The sequence below is a fragment of the Kogia breviceps genome, chromosome 18, assembly GCF_026419965.1.
Source record: "Kogia breviceps isolate mKogBre1 chromosome 18, mKogBre1 haplotype 1, whole genome shotgun sequence".
In the NCBI taxonomy this organism is placed as follows: Eukaryota; Metazoa; Chordata; class Mammalia; order Artiodactyla; family Physeteridae; genus Kogia; species Kogia breviceps.
In genome coordinates this window covers 7628224-7647680 of record NC_081327.1, presented here as the reverse complement: position 1 = coordinate 7647680, position 19457 = coordinate 7628224, and the positions used below count along the sequence as shown (strand labels likewise).

Genomic DNA, 19457 nt, shown 5'->3' with positions numbered 1-19457 from the left:
TGTTGCGTTGTTTATAACTGACTTGGAAATATTCCTGCTTAGTGTTGTGTGTGTGTGTGTGTGTGTGTGTGTGTGTGTGTCCACATTGGCTAGAAATATTGTGCAGACCAACAGAAATATGAAGTGATCCACGTAAGTAGTTTAAAACTTTTTACTAGCCACGTTAAAAATTTAAATGAAAAGGATGAAATAATAGTAATATATTTAATAATGTAATGCAATTATGTTATAGTAACAACCATGATATGAATGCTATATTAATTATATTATAATAATTTATATATTATATGATTATATGTTACATGAATATGTAGTATATAATATTATATAATAATTTTGTTTATAATTATATAATATATAAATACATAATATAACAAAATATATAACATATATCAATACTATATTAATGTATATATGTATGACTATATTATAGTAATATTAGTGCTATTAATATATTTATATATTACTATATATAAAGATATCTAATATAAATTGATAAAATAATAATAATATAATCAATAATATATTTTGCTTAACTCAATATACTGAAAATATTTTTATTTTGACATGTAATCAGTGTGAAAAATTATTATGAGGACTTTTACATTCTTTTTTAAATTGAAGTATAGTTAATTTACAATGTTATGTTAGTTTCAAGTGAACAGCAAAGTGATACAGTTATACATATGTTCTTTTTCAGATTCTTTTCCATTATAGGTTATTACAAGATATTGAGTGCAGTTCCCTCCTGTGCTACACAGTAGGTCCTTGTTGTTTATCTATTTTATGTATAGTAGTGTGTATATGTTAATCCCAACCTCCTAATTTATTTATCCCCTCACCCCTCTATCTCCTCTGGTAACCATAAGTTTGCTTTCTATGTCTGTGAGTATTTCTGTTTTGTAAATAAGTTCATTTGTATCATTTTTTTTAGATTCCACATATAAGTGATATCATATGGTATTCGTCTTTCTCTGACTTACTTCACTTAACATGATCATCTCTAGGTCCATCCATGTTGCTGCAAATGGCATCATTTCATTCTTTTTTATGGCTGAGTAATATTCCATTGTATATATGTACCACATCTTTTTCATCCATTCATCTGTCGATGGACATTTAGGTGGCTTCCATGTCTTGGCTATTGTAAATAGTGCTGTTATGAATATTGGGGTGCATGTGTCTTTTCTAATTAGAGTTTTCTGTGGATATATGCCCAGGAATGGGATTGCCGGGTCATATGGTAACCCTATTTTGAGGTGTTTTTTTTCTTTTTTAAACCCACATTTGTTTATTTAGTTATTTATGGCTGTGTTGGGTCTTCGTTTCTGTGCGAGGGCTTTCTCTGGTTGTGGCAAGCGGGGGCCACTCTTCATCGCGGTGCGCAGGCCTCTCACTGTCGCGGCCTCTCTTGTTGCGGAGCACAGGCTCTGGACGCGCAGGCTCGGTAGTTGTGGCTCACGGGCCCGGTTGCTCCGCGGCATGTGGGATCTTCCCAGACCAGGGCTCGAACCCGTGTCCCCTGCATTAGCAGGCAGATTCTCAACCACTGTGCCACCAGAGAAGCCTTATTTTGAGTTTTTTAAAGGAACCTCCATACTGTTCTCCATAGTGGCTGCTACATTTTACTTTTTTTTTTTTTTGGTACTGTCTTCAAAATCCTGGGTGTGTTACAGACACAGCACATCTCCATTCAGACTGGCACATGACAAGTGCCCAGGGAGCCACACAGAGCTGGTGGCCCCTGAATCCGACGACCACATAGATATCGACTCCCTCCTTCTTTTTGCAAGAGCTGGCTGGGTCCAGGGAACAGCCTTCAGCATGGGGCGCTGGGCTGGGATTTTGCCTAATTCTGACGGGAAACATAGCTGAATCCTGCTACTACAGTGTACTCATGTCTGCCTTGGGGACAACTTTTATTTAAAGATGCTGTCTGAGCACCTAGAGTGACAGGTGCTCTGCAGGACTTCCAGAAGAGGTTGTATGTGGTTTTTGATAGTAAATGTTGGTACCTGTGCAGACCCTCTAGCAGCGAGATCGTTAGGGGAAGACCTGAGCCACAGCTACCTTCGGGTCTGATACCCTCTGTAAAGATGCTGGCGATCCCTTCTACCTGGTCAGCCCACGTCCTTCCTTCCACCCTCCTGCCAGCTGCTTGGGCCTCCTCCCCGGCTGGTTATCCTCTCTCTCAGTGTGATCCTTCCCTGCCTCCTCTGCAGACTTTCTTCCTCTGCCCTGAAATGTTGGCTTTCTAGAGTTCTCTTGAACAGGCTTCCTACTTTTGTGACTTCATCCAATACCTTCACAGTTCTCTCTCTCTTTTCAGGGTGTGGCCTCCGTACCTATTTTGCCCCAAATGATCTCGGCATCTTCTCCCAAACCTCCCCTTCCCTTTGCATTCCCCAACCCAGGGGGTGCCCTACCGTCCATATAGTCACCCAAGCCTGAACTTGGGACCCATGCTGGATGCCACCCTCTTCCCACCCCATGCCTTTCATGGTCCAAGCCCTCCATCCTCTCCCACTTGGATCCCTGCTCCTTCTCCTGCCTGGTCTCCCAGCTGCTTAGTCTGTTTTTAAAAGACCACCCCTATCTCTATTCTACCTTCCTTCAGGGTGCAGCCTCCTCCAGGAAGTCCTCCTTGACTTCCCACCCCTATGCTCCATCTCTGTTCCTGGCCATCCCCTGGCTTTCCTGGTTTGGGCAGTGGGCTGAGGGCAGTGGGGTCTTTCCTTCACGCTGATTTGGAAAGGAGATGCTTCCCAGAAGCTGCGTCCCACAGCAGTCTTCTAGAAACACTTGGAGGCCAACATGTGGGATCCAGGTGTCTTCTTCAAGGCATCCTCAGCCTGGTGTTGATCAGTGCTGCCCAGGAGGGAAGTGGGTTGAAGGGTCAGGCGATTGTGAAATCTGGAGCCTGGGAAATCTGCTAGGTCAACAAGTTCTAAAGAGGAAGTGGTGGGGAAAGGAAGGGAATGATGGGTTTAGCTGAGTTGGCAGTGTTCCTACCTCCGCACCCACCCCCCACAAGTCCACTGTCACGGCCCCACCTGTTGCTCAGATCTGGCTCCCCAAGTCCTGGTGGGTCGGAGACTCCCACCCTGCATCTGTACCATGTGACCTTCCCAAGCACCCCATCTCCAACCTCCAGGACGGTATTACTCCAAATTCTTGTTGTCTGATGGGAATATAATGCAAACCACATGCATGATTTTACATTTTTCAGCAGACAAGCAAGAGACAAGCAAAGAGAAACAAAAAGAATCAATCAGGTAAAATGAATTTTGGTGCTATATTTTATTGAACCAAATATATTTCAAGCACTGTCATTTCAATATGTGATTGGTATAAAAAGTAATTGAGAGATTTTGCATTCTTTTTTTGTTTGTTTGTTTGTTTTGTACGTGGGCCTCTCACTGTTGTGGCCTCTCCCGTTGCGGAGCACAGGCTCCGGACGCGCAGGCTCAGCGGCCACGGCTCACGGGCCCAGCCGCTCCGCGGCATGTGGGATCCTCCCGGACCTGGTCACGAACCCGCGTCCCCTGAATCGGCAGGCGGACTCTCAACCACTGCGCCACCAGGGAAGCCCGCCCCTCACTTTTTATAACAGCTGTGTCCCTGTCCCCGTTCACAGCATCCTCCAGATCCCTAGGTAAGATCCCCCAGCTCCAGAGACACCAGAAAGCCTTAGTTTCCCAGAATCTGAGAAACGTATGCCCGAGACTCAGTGACCGAGGAGTTTAAGATCAAGTGGTCTGAGAAAAACACCCCTGTAAGCTCAAGATCAGAGAAGGTCTGGGACTTCCCTGGCGGTCCAGTGGTTAAGACTTCGCCCTCCAGTGCAGGGGATGCAGGTTCGATCCCTGGATGGGGAGCTAAGATTCCACATGCCTTGTGTCCAAAAACCCAAAACATAAAACAGAAGCAATATTGAAACAAATTCTATAAAGACTTTAAAATTGGTCCAGATCAAAAAGATCAGAGAAAGTTTGAGCTGATAAAAGACAGTGCCTCACTCGACACCCACCTCCCGCAATGCACCCCCCCCACCCAATGCTTCTCCCATGTTAGTTTCTCTTTCTGACCAGGGTGGGTTCCCACAGGGGCCTGGGGCTGGTGGGATGTGGGGATGAGGAGGCCCCCCCCAGAACATGGTGGAAGGGGGTGGTCTGGGGCCAGTCTCAGCCAAGACTGGGTCACGCAGAGACACCCCAGCTCACGCTGCAAGTTCTAGTCTCTTGACACAAAAACAACTTCCTTTACCAACACGAGTTTATTCTCCAAACAACAGCAGCAAAAATGTATAAATAGGGCTTCCCTGGTGGCGCAGAGGTTAAGAATCCGCCTGCCAATGCAGGGCACGAGGGTTCAAGCCCTGGTCCGGGAGGATCCCACATGCCGCGGAGCAACTAAGCCCGTGCACCACAACTACTGAGCCTGCGCTCTAGAGCCCGCGAGCCACAACTACTGAAGCCCGAATGCCACAACTACTGAAGCCCACGTACCTAGAGCTCATGCTCCGCAGCAAGAGAAGCCACCGCGATGAGAAGCCCACGCACCGTAACGAAGAGTAGCTCCCACTCACCGCAACTAGAGAAAAGCCCACGCACAGCAACAAAGACCCAACGAAGGCAAAAATAAATAAATAAAAATTTTTTAAAAAAGAAATGTATAAATGTGCCCTCCCAACCCCTAAAGCATACACACACAGTGACGCAAACACCGAAAACCGCTGAATAAAGGGTTCCGAAGTTGGAATAAATAAGGGCCACTTCCTCTTGCTAAGTCTGTCTTCCTAAAATGTAAGTTTAAAAAACTGATAGCATATGCTTTTTATTACTGCTAATTTAACAAACATGTACACAGCATCTCCTGTGTGCCAGGCGCTGTTGTGTGTATTTTATTTTATTATTTTTAAAGGTGATTTTCTTTCTTTTTTAAAAATTTATTTTATTTTATTTATTTTTATTTTTGGCTGCGTTGGGTCTTCGCTGCTGCACGCGGGGGCTTTCTCTAGTTGCGGCGAGCCGGGGCTACTCTTGGCTGCGGTGCGCGGGCTTCTCATTGCGGTGGCTTCTTTTGTTGTGGAGCACGGGCAAATCTTCCCATTTTAAAGAGGGAAAACAGAGGCTCCACAGAGCGGATAGGACTTGTCTGTGTTTTGTCTGCCTCTGAAGCCTTAGGCCCTGTGCTGGGCACCGTTGGCCTTTTGGTGGAGGCTGTGACCCTGAGCTGTCTCCCTCAGACCATGTGAGGTGGGAGGAATATTGATCTGTCTTCAAGGCTCTGCAGAGGGCAGAAGGGAGGGGCTGGGTGCACAGTTGGAGTCTGGGGGGGAATGGGGGTAGCAGACAGTGGGGACTTGGTGAGGGAGACCTCAGAGGGCCCCACAGGGCCAGTGAGTCTAGGCCAAGACCCCCAGGCCTTGAAGGTCACACCACATTGTAGATCTGGCTTCCAGGAAGCTGGTGACATTGAGATTGCTGTTGTTGTTGACACTGGGTCAACCCTACGCCCACCCGAGCCCGCTCCAGTCTCGCCTGCTGCCTGGTACTTTTGGGATGTGTGAGTCATGGGAAGAATCTAGGACAAACGCACCCTGGGAGTAGGAAAAGGCCATTCCTGTTTTTCACTGTTTAAGAGCATTGGCTGTGACCTGTGAGGTGACGATGCCCAGGGAGTCCCCTAGGAGCCCTGGCAAACGGGACCAGCTTGCAGGAATCCGCTAACTGCCAGACTCGGGGAGAGACTGCAGACTTCCCAGGTCCTGCTGTGGGCCTGGATCGTGCTCCTAAGTGGTGTTTGGCCAAACTGGGGACCATTCCTCAAGAGACGGTAAGGATGGAGGGAAGGAGGGAGGGAATGATGGCGTATGTGGGGGGCATTTCCCAACCCTGGCCTTTTATTTTTATTTAAAATTTTTTCCATTTATTCATTTCTTAATCCTGGCCTTTTAGACTCATTATTTTCAGAATCTGGGAATCAGAACTAGAATTTCAGGAGTGGAATCTTATTGCCACCGCACTGGAATCCACATCAGAATCCCAGACTCTTGGAATTCACTTGGGCAGTACAACAGAAAAAGCCTTTGTCAAATGGTCCTGTCCATGGCCGCTCTCACTTGTACTGTAGGAAAACAGCCCTTCCCGCTTCCCTGGTGGCGCAGTGGATGAGAGTCCGCCTGCCGATGCAGGGGACACGTGTTCGTGCCCCGGTCCGGGAAGATCCCACGTGCCGCGGAGCGGCTGGGCCCGTGAGTCGTGTCCGCCGAGCCTGCGCGTCCGGAGCCTGTGATCCGCGACGGGAGAGGCAAAGGGAAATACCGTAGACCGACTGAGGTGCTTACACATAGAAAACTCAGATTTGAACCGGAAAGAGCTGGAAAGGGCGGGGTCTCAGGGTGGAGGGAGAAGGTGTGCGTGTCTCTGTCCCGGTGGCTAACACACACGTCTAATGCTCACAATGGACTGGGTGCCGTGCTCAGCTCTTCACTTGAATGAACTATTGACTTGAATTCTCGAAACACCGTCCAAGGTGAGTATATTATCCTCGTTTTGCAAATGAGGAAGCTGAGGCACAGAGAGGTTCAGTGGCTTGCCCAAGGCCACACAGTTGATGAGGGCTTGAATTTTTAAAACCTGCACCCGTTTCACTTTAGTGATAAAATAACACACACACACACACACACACACACACACACACACACACACACACACACAATGACTTGGCCCCTTAGCACCTGCTTGGCAGGGAGAAGGGCCCCAACTTCCTCTCTGCCCTTCCTGTTGTACCAACTCCAGCTGGCGCTCTGGGCAGCACCAGTCAGCCCCAAAAAAACAGCAGAGAGCTGCAGGGTCAGGTTACTATGACATCATGGGGACATCACAGGGACCCGTCTACCATCTACCAATTCCTTAATTTGTGTTACGTGCTTTATACATATTAACTCTTCAAGGCCTCCCCAAACTGGTGAGGTAGGCTCACCTCCGTGACTCACTTCTCAGATCAGGAAACCTAGAGAGAGAAAGCCAACTGAAACTGCTCACCCAGAGTCACAGAGCCCAGTTCTTAGGGTCACTGGCTGTCCTGCCTTCCGACTCTGTGGAACCTCAGATTTTTTTTTTTTTTTTTTTGCGGTACGCGGGCCTCTCACTGTTGTGGCCTCTCCCGTTGCGGAGCACAGGCTCCGGACGCGCAGGCTCAGTGGCCACGGCTCACGGGCCCAGCCGCTCCGCGGCGCGTGGGATCCTCCCGGACCGGGGCACAAACCCGTGTCCCCTGCATCGGCAGGCGGACTCTCAACCACTGCACCACCAGGGAAGCCCCGAACCTCAGATTTTTGGATGGTGATGTTCTAGGGCCCAGAGTTCCAGGGTGAGACTAACACAGCTTGAAACTCAGGTCTGTTACTTGCTTAGCTGAGTCATCCTCGGTAAGTTCCTTAATTTCTCTGTGCCTCAGTTTTCTCATCTGCAGAATGGGTATAACAATGGTATGAAAATTAGAGGCTTGTAATAAGGACTAGACGATATAACATTTAAAGGGGCTTGGAGCAAGGCCTGGCACGTAACACAAAGTACTCAATAGATGGTGGCTTATAGTAATAATAATAATAACAGTAGTAATAGTTATGATTATCATTCCTATGATAGACAATGTCACTTCTCTGCTTAGTACCCTCCCATGGCTCCCATCTCACGCAGAAGAAAAGATAAAGAACTTACAATAGCTATGTGGCCGCTGATATCTCTCTGGTTTCACCTCCCATCTACTCCACACTGGTGCCTTTGCTCTTCCTTGAACATGACCAGCATGTGCCCACCTCAGGGCTTTTGCACTGGCTGTTCCCTCTGCCTGGAACTCTTTTCCCCCAGATCCCCACACAGCTCCCTCCCTCACCTCCTTTATGGCTTTGCTCAAATATCACCTTCTCAGAGAGGCCCTCCCTGACCCCTCATTTAAAATTCCACATAGGGAATTAAACACTCCCTGTGTGACTTTTTTCTTTTCTTTTTGCTGTGGCACTGATCACCTTCTAAAATACTGTGCATGTTGCTTATTTATTCCTGGACTGTCTGACTCCTCCCACCAGGATGTCAGCTCCAAAGGGAGAGAGGTTTTTGTCTGTCTTGGCCCCCGCTGTGCTTCTAGTGCCTGGAACAGCAACTGTGCTGGAAGGATGGCTGGATGAATGAAGACATGAATGAATGAATTCTAGAGAATTCAAAATTTTATTCCTCTTGTTTTCCTAACACTGTCGTTACTTTTAAAAATTGCTTTAGCAGGATTCTAGAAATGTCTGTTCCCCCCTCTGGATGCCAGTGACACAGATGTGTTGGGGTGAAACTCACTGGGGGTGCCTGCATGATGTGTACACTTTGCCACCTGCATGTTGTACTACGATCCGGTTTACATTAAAAAAAAAACAAAGATGACAGAATTGCTTCAGAGGTACATTTTTGTTGCACCAAGATTCGAAAATCCAGATAAAGAAGAACCAAGACAAATACTTTTGCTGTGAAGACATATTAACCTTTTCCCATCTTGATGGATATTCAGATTCCAATAGTTTAGATTCTAGAATTCCAGGTTACTAATAGGCTAATGTTCTAACATTTTTTTTTTTTTTTTTTTTTTTTGCGGTATGCGGGCCTCTCACTGTTGTGGCCTCTCCCGTTGCGGAGCACAGGCTCCGGACGCGCAGGCTCAGCGGCCATGGCTCACGGGCTCAGTCGCTCCGCGGCATGTGGGATCCTCCCGGACCAGGGCACGAACCCGCGTCTCCTGCATCGGCAGGCGGATTCTCAACCACTGCGCCACCAGGGAAGCCCTGTTCTAACATTTTGATGCTCTAGAACTTCACTGTCCAATAAGGTAGCCACCTAGCCACGTGTAGCTATTTAAATCAATTAACATTAAATAAGATTGAAAATTTAGTTTCTCAGTCACACTGGCTGCCATTTCAAATAGTCGGTAGCTACATGTGGCTGGCAGTTACTGTATTGGACAGTAGATGTGGAACATTGTAATATTCCAGAATTCCAAGATGCTGGTAAGCTGATATTCTAGAATTCCAAGATGCTAATAAGCGGGGGTTCTAACACTGTAATATTCTAGAATTCCAGGATGCTAAGAACTTGGGGTTCTAACACTGGAATATTTTAGAATTCCAAGATTCTAATGCGCTGGAGTTCTAACGTTGTTCTATTCTGGTTTCCAAGATGCTAATGGGCTGGGACCCCAGCCCAAGTCCCAGCCCATTAGCATCTTGGAATTCCAAGGATCTAGGATCCAGGATGGAGATGCTAGGATCCTAGCATCTAGGATACCAAGGGCCTGAGAGGTTTTGTTTGTTTGTTTGTTTGTTTGTTTTTGCGGTACGCGGGGCTCTCACTGTCGTGGCCTCTCCCGTTGCGGAGCACAGGCTCCGGACGCGCAGGCGCAGCGGCCATGGCTCACGGGCCCAGGTGCTCCGTAGCAGGTGAGATCTTCCCGGACCGGGGCACGAACCCGTGTCTCCTGCATCGGCAGGCGGACTCTCAACCACTGCGCCACCAGGGAAGCCCAAGGGCCTGAGAGTTTTTAATCTCTGAGGTTTCACGCCATTTCTCACCCGTCCAGGTGTCTGGGGTTTGGATGGAGAACTCTTCTCTCGGCTACGAGTATGGGGATTATGGCGAGATTCCAGATCTCCCTGTGGACTGTGTTGACGGCACCTGTGTCTCCATTGACCCCCTCCACGTGGCCCCACTCCTCCTGTATGCCGCCGTCTTCCTGGTGGGGTTGCCGGGCAATGCCGTGGTGGCCTGGGTGACCTGGAAAGAGGCCCGCCGGAGGGTCGGTGCCACCTGGTTCCTCCACATGGCCACGGCGGACCTACTGTGCTGTTTGTGTCTCCCCATCCTAGCGGTGTCCGTCGCCCACGGGGGCCGTTGGCTGTACGGGGCCGTGGGCTGCCGGGCCCTGCCCACCGTCATCCTGCTGTCCATGTACGCCAGCGCCCTCCTCCTGGCCACTCTAAGCGCTGACCTCTGCCTGCTGGCCTTCGGGCCCCCCTGGTGGGGCGCAGCTGGGAGGGCACGCAGGGTGCAGGTGGCCTGCGGGGCATCCTGGACGCTAGCCTTGCTGCTGACTGTGCCCTCGGCCATCTACCGCCGGCTGCGTCAGGAGCAGTTCCCGCGCCGGCTGGAGTGCGTGCTGGACTACGGTGGCTCGACCGTGGCCGAGAACTCAGTGACCGCCACGCGGTTTATTTTCGGCTTCCTGGGGCCGCTGGTGCTCGTGGCCAGCTGCCACGGCGCCCTCCTGTGCTGTGCTCCCCGACGCCGTTGGCCACTGGGCATGGCTGTGGTCGGGGGGTTTTTCGTCTGTTGGTCCCCCTACCACACGCTGGGGCTGGTACTCACCCTGGCTGCTCCACACTCCGTGCTCCTGGCCCGGGCCCTGCGGGCTGAACCCTTGGTCGTGGGCCTGGCCCTTGCTCACAGCTGTCTCAATCCCATGCTTTTCCTGTATTTCGGGCGGTCTCAACTCCGAAAGTCTCTGCCAGCTTCATGTCGCTGGGCCCTGAAGGAGTCACAGAGCAACGAGGAAAGTGTGGTCAGCAAGAAATCCACTGGCCGAGACCTGGTCTCGGAGATGGAAGTGTAGGCTAGAGGGAAATTGGTTTGTATCCCCCTATCCCACTTTACAAGACTGGCTTCAGGCATAGCTGGATCCAGGGGCTTAATGATAGTGTCATTTATTCCTTGATTCATTCAACAAACATTCATTATGCGCCCTGCCATGTGCAGTGCCGATATAGGACATTTCCATCCTTGCAGGAAGGTCTATTGGACAGGGCTGCTCTAGAATCTCACCTGCTCAGATCTTTTAAATCACATAGCAGTGACACCTTCACGTAGAGTCATTACTCCAGGATAGCACTTTACACATAGTTTCTCCTTTAAGGTAATTCTTACAACAACCCAGGCAGGCAGGGGGAGATGCTTCTTTTCATAAGTTGAGGCCCAGAGAGCAGAGGTCATTTGCCCAAGATCACACAGCAAGGAAGATACAGAGTTGAGATTTGACCCCATGTTTACTTGACTCCAGTGCCCATGTTCTTGATCACCAAAATTTTCCTTCAATGCCTTGTTCAAATAATACTTCCTCCAGGAAGTTCTCCCTGATTCATTCCCCTCCCAGGGAGGAAGTAGTGTTCTGTTCTCCAAGTTTCTGGAACAAAAATTCCCAGCTAAACTGTAAATTTCCTAAGGACAACATCTGGGCCAATTTAATTTCTGTCTCTCCTCCACCCATCCCAAGCCTTAAAAAGAGACAAACTGTATTTGTCTACACCTTGTTTTTTTCCAACTAGATTGTGAGCTTCCCACTGATGGGGATCTCTTTCTTTCTTTCTTTCTTTTTCTGCCCATTTTAATTTTTTAATTTTTATTTTTTTGTGTGTGGGGGAATCTCTTTCTTGCTATCTTTTTTTTCTTTATCTGATACAGGGACACTTAGTAGGTCCTCAACAAGACATATTTTATTCAGAACTCTCACGCGTGAATTATTAAGACCAAGACTGCCTTGTAGAATGAATTACGTCCTGGGAAAATTTATATAACTTCATGAAAAGTTGGGAAAAATCCTGCTGTTAATCCATTAGGGCTCATAAAAAAAATGAAACTGAGTTATTTGTAATGAGGTGGATAGACCTGGATTCTGTCATACAGAGTGAAGTAAGTCAGAAGGAGAAAAACAAATACCGTATGCTAACACATATGTGTGGAATCTAAGAAAAAAAATGTCATGAAGAGATTAGTGGTAGGACGGGAATAAAACACAGACCTACTAGAGCATGGACCTGAGGATATGGGGAGGGGGAAGGGTAAGCTGTGACGAAGTGAGAGAGTGGCATAGACATATATACACAACCAAATGTAGAATAGATAGCTAGAGGGAAGCAGCCGCATGGCACAGGGAGATCAGCTCTGTGCTTTGTGACCACCTAGAGGGGTGGGATGGGGAGGGTGGGAGGGAGGGAGACGCAAGAGGGAAGAGATATGGGAACATATGTATATGTATAACTGATTCACTTTGTTGTAAAGCAGAAACTAACACACCATTGTAAAACAGTTATACTCCAATAAAGATGTTAAAAAAATAAAAAATAAAAGTCCATTCTTACTGATATAAAAAAAATTCCATTAGGGCCAGGTGCCATTCAGAAGAGTTCTTCTTTGATACATTTACAAAGAGTCTTTTCTGTTTTTTGACATTTATTTTCCTTTCTTATTGCATCGGCCTTATTTTTTGTTAAGAAGAATCAGTTTCATGAAAGCTTTCAGATGTATTTCTGTGGAATTTTCCATGGAAGTCCCTTAATCATTCAAAATAATCCTGTGGGCTTCCCTGGTGGGACAGTGGTTGAGAATCCGCCTGCCAGTGCAGGAGACATGGATTCGAGCCCTGGTCCGGGAAGATCCCACATGCCGCAGAGCAACTAAGCCCGTGCGCCACAACTACTGAGCCCGCGTGCCACAGCTACCGAAGCCCGTGTGCCTAGGGCCCATGCTCTGCAACGAGAAGCCACCACAATGAGAAGCTCGCGCACCACAGTGAAGAGTAGCCCCCACTGGCCCCAACTAGAGAAAAGCCCACGCGCAGCAACGAAGACCCAACACAGCCAAAGATAAATAAATTTATTTAAAAAAAGAAAAATCCTGCTTTTTGTTTGTTGTAACTTCCCCCTTTTGTTCTCAGGTTTGTTCCTTTTTTTTTCGTTTATTGTTCGCACGGATATATCGAGTTCCTTAGGTTTCCAAAGAACCATGTCTTAATAGTTTTTCCAAGAACTAGTTTCAAGTTTGCTACTCAACCTTAGTGTGGGTAGTTTGTGATTTTCTTCCTGATTTCATGCTTGTTGTTTACTTCCTCCCATTTTCCTTTTTTGTAAAAAAAAAGTTGTGGTTCTCTTTTGCACATTTTAAGCAGATGTTAGTCAATTTCTTCCTCCTCTTCTTTCAATAATGATGCAAGAATTGGCCTGTGTTCAAACTGTTTCCAAAGGGTTTGATAGTTACACGCAACTTCCCACTTGACATCCCAACTCAATGTACAATAAATAACTCAATATGCTCAAAATGGAGCTCTGGATTTTCTCTCTCAGCCATCCTCCTGCAACTCCGTATTTCCAGAAGCTCAGGCCAAGAACTTCGGGGTCATCCTTGCCGTCTCTCTCTCACATTCCATGGCCAATCTGGCAGCCAATCCTGCAGATTCTTTCTTAAAATATCCGTCTTCTCTGCCATGGTCCTGGTCCAGCCACCTACTGCCGGAGCTTCCTCTCTGGTCCCCTTTTCTCATCTTGATTCCATACAGTCTGTTCCCCACATGGGAGCCAGAGGATTCTGTTAAAATCGAGGTCACATGGAACTCTGCCCATGGAGCCCATCTCATTCAGATTGGAAGCGTGTACGATCGATCCTCTTCCTCTCTCCCTACTATTCTCCTATCCTGCATCCCGTCACACAAACCTGCTTGCTGGCCCTTGAACCCTCCAAGTTTGTGGTCATCTCAGTCTTTGCCTCTGGGGCTTCCTCTACCTAGAACGTCCCCGCCCAGGGATCCCATGGCTTGCAGCCCCACTATTTTCAGCTCTCTGCTCAAATGCTACTTTCTGGGAGATGTCTCCTCTGTCACTGGGCCAAAGAGCATCACTCCTTGCCCCTTCCCTGCTTTGATTTCCTCCGTAGAGAATGCAGTTCTGCTTGACAGTCTATTTATTTTAATCTATGTGTCTGTCTCCCCCACCAAAATTTGAGCTCCTTTGTTTTGCCCATTTTTGTATCCTCAGTGCCTAGAACCGATTCCAGAAATGAAGGTTGTACCCCCTTAACTGCAAAGTTATCCAAAGGCAAGAGGAGAATGACAGGAAGGATATATTAAAAAAAAAAAAGAAAGATCTAACATTTATGAAGCGCCTGTATGTACAGCAGTGAAAAAAGTTTACGTACCTTATGTATATTTTTGCATTGATCTTGGAAAGTAGGTATTATCCTCGTATTATAAATAAGGAAACTGAGGCTGTGCTGCAATGACTGGCCCATCTAGGACTAAAGAGGACTGACTTTTCTCGTTCATTTAGTCATTCATTCAACAAACATTTAACGACTATCTATCTAAACCCTGTGGTTGTCGCTGGAAAACATAGGACCTCCAAGACAGAAAGCTGGGAAGTTGAGTTGCATTATTCATTAGTGAGTTGATAGGGTGAATTATACGTTGATAGAATTATGTACTAATAATTATGAATCGGGCTACCCTGGTGGCGCCGTGGTTGCGAGTCCGCCTGACGATGCAGGGGACGCGGGTTTGTGCCCCGGTCCGGGAGGATCACACATGCCGCAGATCCGCTGGGCCCGTGGGCCGTGGCCGCTGAGCCTGAGCGTCCGGAGCCTGTGCTCCGCAACGGGAGAGGCCACAGCAGTGAGAGGTCCGCGTACCGCAAAAAAAAAAAAAGAATAATTATGAATCATAATAAGTAAACAACGGGACTGTTTTAATAGTGTCTGGTCTCTGGCCAGCTTCCTAGTTCGGCTAAAACCCCAGCGTCCGAGCGATCCCCAGATGCAAGTACTAGCTGTTCTAGCGCAAGGTAGAGCAAGTCTCCACCGTCACGCCTCCGCAGCGTCACCCAAGGCTCAGCCCGAAGAGAGGCGGGGCCTGAGCGTGCTGTACGCAGGCGCAGAGTGAGTCTTGGTCGCTCGCAGCTGCTCACTGGTTCATGTCTGCAGTGGGGCGGGGCTGGGCTGTGAGGATGGCGTGCGCAGGCGCAGGACCGGCTTCGGTCGTGTGAGGGACCCTGCGGACCGGAAATTGGGGCGTTCGCGGCGGTTAACGAGGTGACGGGGCGGGGCGGCTGCGCAGGGCGGTGGCGGCGGCGACCGGAGTCCGATGGGGTCCGGGAACATCTTGGGAGCGAGTTGAGGGGGGAGGGAAATCCCGAGATGAGGCAGTGTGTTGGAGGAGCCCGAGCAGCAGGGAGAAACAGCCCGAGGTGGAGCCTGAGCGTTCCTGAGAGAACCTGAGGGTCAGAGAGGCTGAAAGAAATGGAGGCACGGGAAGAAGCTTCGAGAAACTGAGGGACCGAGAGACGGGGAGGTTGAGAGAGGAGGGAAGCTGAAAACTGGAGAGATCGAGGGCGAGAGGCTCAGAGGGACTACGAGAGAAGTGTCATCGCACCGGGAACTTGGGAAATGGAGGGAAACGTAGAAGGATGAGAGTGGAAACTGAGGTTGCGAGAAAAGTGTGTATATGTGTGTATGATGTATATGTATGCATATAAATATATATGAGTGATTTAGAATATTACCTGATACATGCGTCAGCCCTAAGTAAATGTTAGCTAGTCTTAAAGCTTCAGACAACTGAGTGACAAAATTTTAGGGAGAAATGGAGATGAGAGAGTCATGATGGAGGAGGAGAGTGATGGAGAGAGATGAAAACGGAGAGTCAGAAAAAAAAAAAGGTTCAAATAGAAAATGAGACAGATGGAAATCTGAAGTGGAGTGGTGTCGAATGGAGAAAGACAGTTGGAGAGAAAATCACACTAAAGAATAGAATCAGAATGGGAGAGCATGAGATAAATGAAAAGAGATGGGACCAGGCAAGGAAAGGGAAGAGAGATGAGGGTGGTGAGCAAGATGGCCCCCAAAAGACAAGAGACCTGAAGATGGAGAGCCAGACGGGAGAGAAATAGGGAAGTGGAGAAAACCTCTAAAAGCCTTAAGCCTAGGAAATACAGGCCAATAGACCAAGAGATGGTCCGAGACACAGTTACAGAGGAACTAGTAGATCCAGGAAGTCCAAAAGGTAGTCTTAAGAGAACGGATTCCTTGAGAGTCATGAGGATGCCCTCATTCTGGCCCCCATGCAAGGATAGGCAGGTAGCAGTCTGGGAGGAATGCTCTTCTCCATCTAAGTGTCCCTGTCTTTTTCTGAGAAACACTGGCTCAGCATCACAGCAGTCTTTCAAAGCCTTTTCCTTCCCTTCTAGAACAGGAATTCCCTCTGCCAGTTCACAAGTTCTTCAGTTGAAACCCTCACCCGGCTCTATTAACTCCCAGGGTTGGTCTGGGTCCCTCTGAGGCTACAGGGATGGAACCTCTGAACTCTTCTGTGATGGCCCTCAGAGACTGAAGGCAGAGCAGGTGAAAGCATTGCTAATGAACCAAGGTGAATTGTGGCCATTTGAGTGTAATTTTTTTCCAGGTTATATGCCCGTGGTTCCTGTCACTGTTTTCGCTATTAGTCATGGTGGAGAGAAAGCACTGGACTTGTATACCAGTTACCTATTTAGCTTCTCTGTGCCAGGCTAGGTGATAAACACTGCAGTGTTTTGAGACGGGTATTGTCCCCATTTTATAGATGAAGAAAACCTCAAAGGGTTTAATTTGCCAGTGGTCACACATCTGATAAATGATAAAGCTGCGATTCAAACCCAGATCTGGCTGACCATGAAGTCTTTGCCATGGAAGTCTCGGGACCCTTTTAAGATCATAAACTCTTTTAAGAATCTGAGTGATGGGCTTCCCTCCAGAAAATTGCACATACGCGAGGATGTGCTTTGTTAGTTAGGACTTACGCAGCTAAGAGTCAGAAACCAAAGCTTAAGAAAAAGACATTTTCTTGTGTAGCCATGAAGTGGAGGGTTTGAGGGAACCGAGCCTCGGGCACTAAATGATGTTGCCAGGCTTCTCCCCGTCCCTCTTCCACTTCTCTCCTTGTAGCTGCTCGGTGGCCATCCTGTGTGGGCCTCCTTGTGCCACGTGCAGGCTTTTCTGTAGGATCGATTTCTAGGGAGGACTATTTAAGAGCTACTACAAACAACTCCCTGTTTATATTGTCCTTGCTTAGCCACAGTAAATAAGCTTTTCTCTCCTCATAACATAGTGTAAATTCCAGGGAAAGGCCCTGATTGGCCCTCCTCGGGCCAATGTGTCCACTCCTCAGACCAGTCATTGGTTAAAGGGGGAGTAGGGAACTGTGATTGGCCAGGCCTTTGTCACTTGCCCAACCAGTAGGAATTCTCTTAACTTAAAGGCAGTGGGAACCATGTGGATTCCAAGAAGGGCTGCTCTCCAAAGGAAAGTGCATACGTTTTTCTGGGAAAAAAAAAAAAAAAAAGAAGTGCCGGGCAGGCAAAAACAAAACATACGTAATGCAACACTTCGAAAACTGCACTTGATTTCAGAGGGTTCCCAAGAGTCCTGAAACTCAGTGGACCACAACTCTCTCATGTTATCACCTCTCAGGACCACATTCTGCTGTTGACTAGCCACACGACCTACATTCCTTCAGGTCGAACATTCCCTCCTCCGGGGATCCTTCCCTGACTCCCCAGCACAGTCAAGGAAGGCTCCCACAACCCCCTGGGCTTCCTTTATCACAGCCTCCGTCTCAGGATTGACAGAGTCTGGCGAAATGACCACCTGTGGGTACTCAGTGTGGTCCAACTCATTGCTGTCCCTCGCCCTAGTCCAGTGCTTGCAAAACAGCAGGCTCTCAGTAAATGTTTCTAAAAATGAATGAATGTCTTCTGTTCTCTCCCACAAACATTCAGGGCCCGAAATCCCAGGATGAACTTGTGTCCATCCCAGAGATCACCACAGGAGTCATGAGGTGCCCTGTGTGTCACCAGCTTGACCCAGGCCGCAGGCCACTTACTCTGCCAGCACCTGCCGTGATCCTATCCCACCCCTGAGGAGGAAATTAGCTCTTTGAAGAGAAAGTGCTTCCTTGTTGCGGGCACTGGCCTCTCACCGCAGGAGGTGGGGAATGGCTGAGAATATCTGGTCCAGGTGATCAGAACTGAGGCCAGTTTTGTGACAACACTGGGGTGAGCCGCGGCATGCCGCCTCCCAGAACAAGGGAGGGCAGGGGTCCCCGAGACCGACCCCCGGCTCCCAGTCAGGAAGAGGACCCAGAGAAATGGGACTGGAATTGTCCAGAGACACGTCGCCTCTTCGAGGACGCCTTCTTCGGTGATGAGGATTATATCCGGCAGGGTTCGGAGGAGTGCCAGAAGTTCTGGACCTTCTTTGAACGCTTGCAGAGATTCCAGAATCTCAAGACCACCAGGAAGGAGGAGAGAGACTCTAGGCGTCCCAAGCACAGCATCCCGGCACTGGCCGACCTACCTCGCGCTTATGACCCTCGCTACCGCATCAACTTCTCCGTCCTTGGCCCCGACACTCGGTGCTCTCGGGGGCTAGGCAGGCGCCTGGCCCCGGAGAGAGTGTCTGAATTCCGCCAAGCCCTGTTGCACTACCTGGACTTTGGCCAGAAGCAGGCGTTTGGGCGGCTGGCCAAGCTGCAGCGTGAGCGCTTGGCACTGCCCATCGCCCAGTATGGGGGCCGCATCCTGCAGACGCTGAAGGAGCACCAGGTGGTGGTGGTGGCAGGTGACACGGGCTGCGGCAAGTCCACTCAGGTGCCCCAGTACCTGCTGGCCGCTGGCTTCAGTCACGTGGCATGCACCCAGCCCCGGCGAATCGCCTGCATCTCACTGGCCAAGCGGGTTGGCTTTGAGAGCCTCAGTCAGTATGGCTCACAGGTGAGTGGGACAGAGCAGGTTTCCGGTTTTTCCCAGTGACCTTGCAGAATAAGTTGGTTGACTTATGGCAGTATCATTACGAAAACACTTACCCTTTGACCTAGCCATGATTCTTCTAGAAATTTATCATTGGCCTGGAGATGGTCCAGATGAAAAAGGCACTAACATTACCCAGTATAGCACTTTAACAGTCAAAAATAGTAAATGCCTCAGTGTTTATTAGTCTTTTTCTAGGCAGTCACCACAAAAGAATGAGGATGCTTCCTACTAATGAGTTCTAGTGTTCTAATCCTGGCTTGACCACTTAAAAATTTTTGTTATTGAAGTTATCATACTCTCAACACAGAAGAATGCACATATCATACATATATAACTCTGGAATTTTCATAAGTTGACTGCATTTGTGTGACTAGCACTCAGGTAAAAAAATCAAACTTACCAGCACCCCAGAAACCTTGTTTCGCCTCCCAGTTACTGCCTTGAGTCCTCAAGAGTCATCACTATTCTTAGGGATACATCATCATTTTAGTGCTAGATTATCAGACCTGCATTAGTGATAGAATATCACAGATTATTTTCTCCTCTTTTTCTTACTGTTTTGAAAATTTATTTATTTATTTGTTTGTTTTGGCTGTGCTGGGTCTTAGTTGCGACACACGGGATCTTTTAGTTGCAGCCTGTGGACTTCTTAGTTGCAGCATGCATGCGGGATCTAGTTCCCTGACCAAGGATTGAACCGGGGCCCCCTGCGTTGGGAGCGCAGAGTCTTACCCACTGGACCACCAGGGAAGTCCCTCTTTTTCTTACTTTTTATAAATGGAATCAAAAAGTATGTTCTCTTGCTCACTATTGC

General features: G+C 48.3%; 2 protein-coding genes across 8 annotated transcripts in view; both read left to right on the top strand.

The window, feature by feature from the left end:
- Positions 1-5324: 5324 nt before the first annotated feature.
- C5AR2 (complement C5a receptor 2) lies at positions 5325-11945 on the top strand. 4 transcript variants are annotated; one of them, XM_067018251.1, is made up of 2 exons: positions 5325-5838; positions 9625-11945. In XM_067018251.1, exon 2 carries the CDS (start codon positions 9640-9642, stop codon positions 10651-10653), a length of 1014 nt encoding a protein of 337 aa, XP_066874352.1. In that variant the 5' UTR covers positions 5325-5838; positions 9625-9639; the 3' UTR covers positions 10654-11945. The 4 variants fall into 4 exon arrangements, with proteins under 4 accessions (XP_066874352.1, XP_066874353.1, XP_066874354.1 ...); XM_067018252.1 differs by having other exon boundaries at positions 5663-5767; XM_067018253.1 differs by lacking the exon at positions 5325-5838 and adding an exon at positions 6530-6537.
- Positions 11946-14803: 2858 nt separating this feature from the next.
- Positions 14804-19457, top strand: part of DHX34 (DExH-box helicase 34) — a 54778-nt gene continuing 50124 nt past the window's right edge. For 2 of the 4 annotated variants that reach the window (XM_059045736.2, XM_067018429.1), the window contains exons 1-2: positions 14804-14891; positions 17612-18604. In XM_059045736.2, coding sequence (XP_058901719.1) covers positions 17900-18604 — 705 coding nt within the window. In that variant the 5' untranslated portion in view covers positions 14804-14891; positions 17612-17899. Of the gene's footprint in view, positions 14892-16045; positions 16200-17611; positions 18605-19457 lie in introns of those variants that run through there. The other 2 variants (XM_067018430.1, XM_067018431.1) reach the window with 2 other exon arrangements.

What these genes read in the sequence shown, in the direction of transcription:
- C5AR2 (XM_067018251.1), top strand. Translation starts at nt 9,640, where the DNA reads ATGGAGAACTCTTCTCTCGGCTACGAGTATGGGGATTATGGCGAGATT.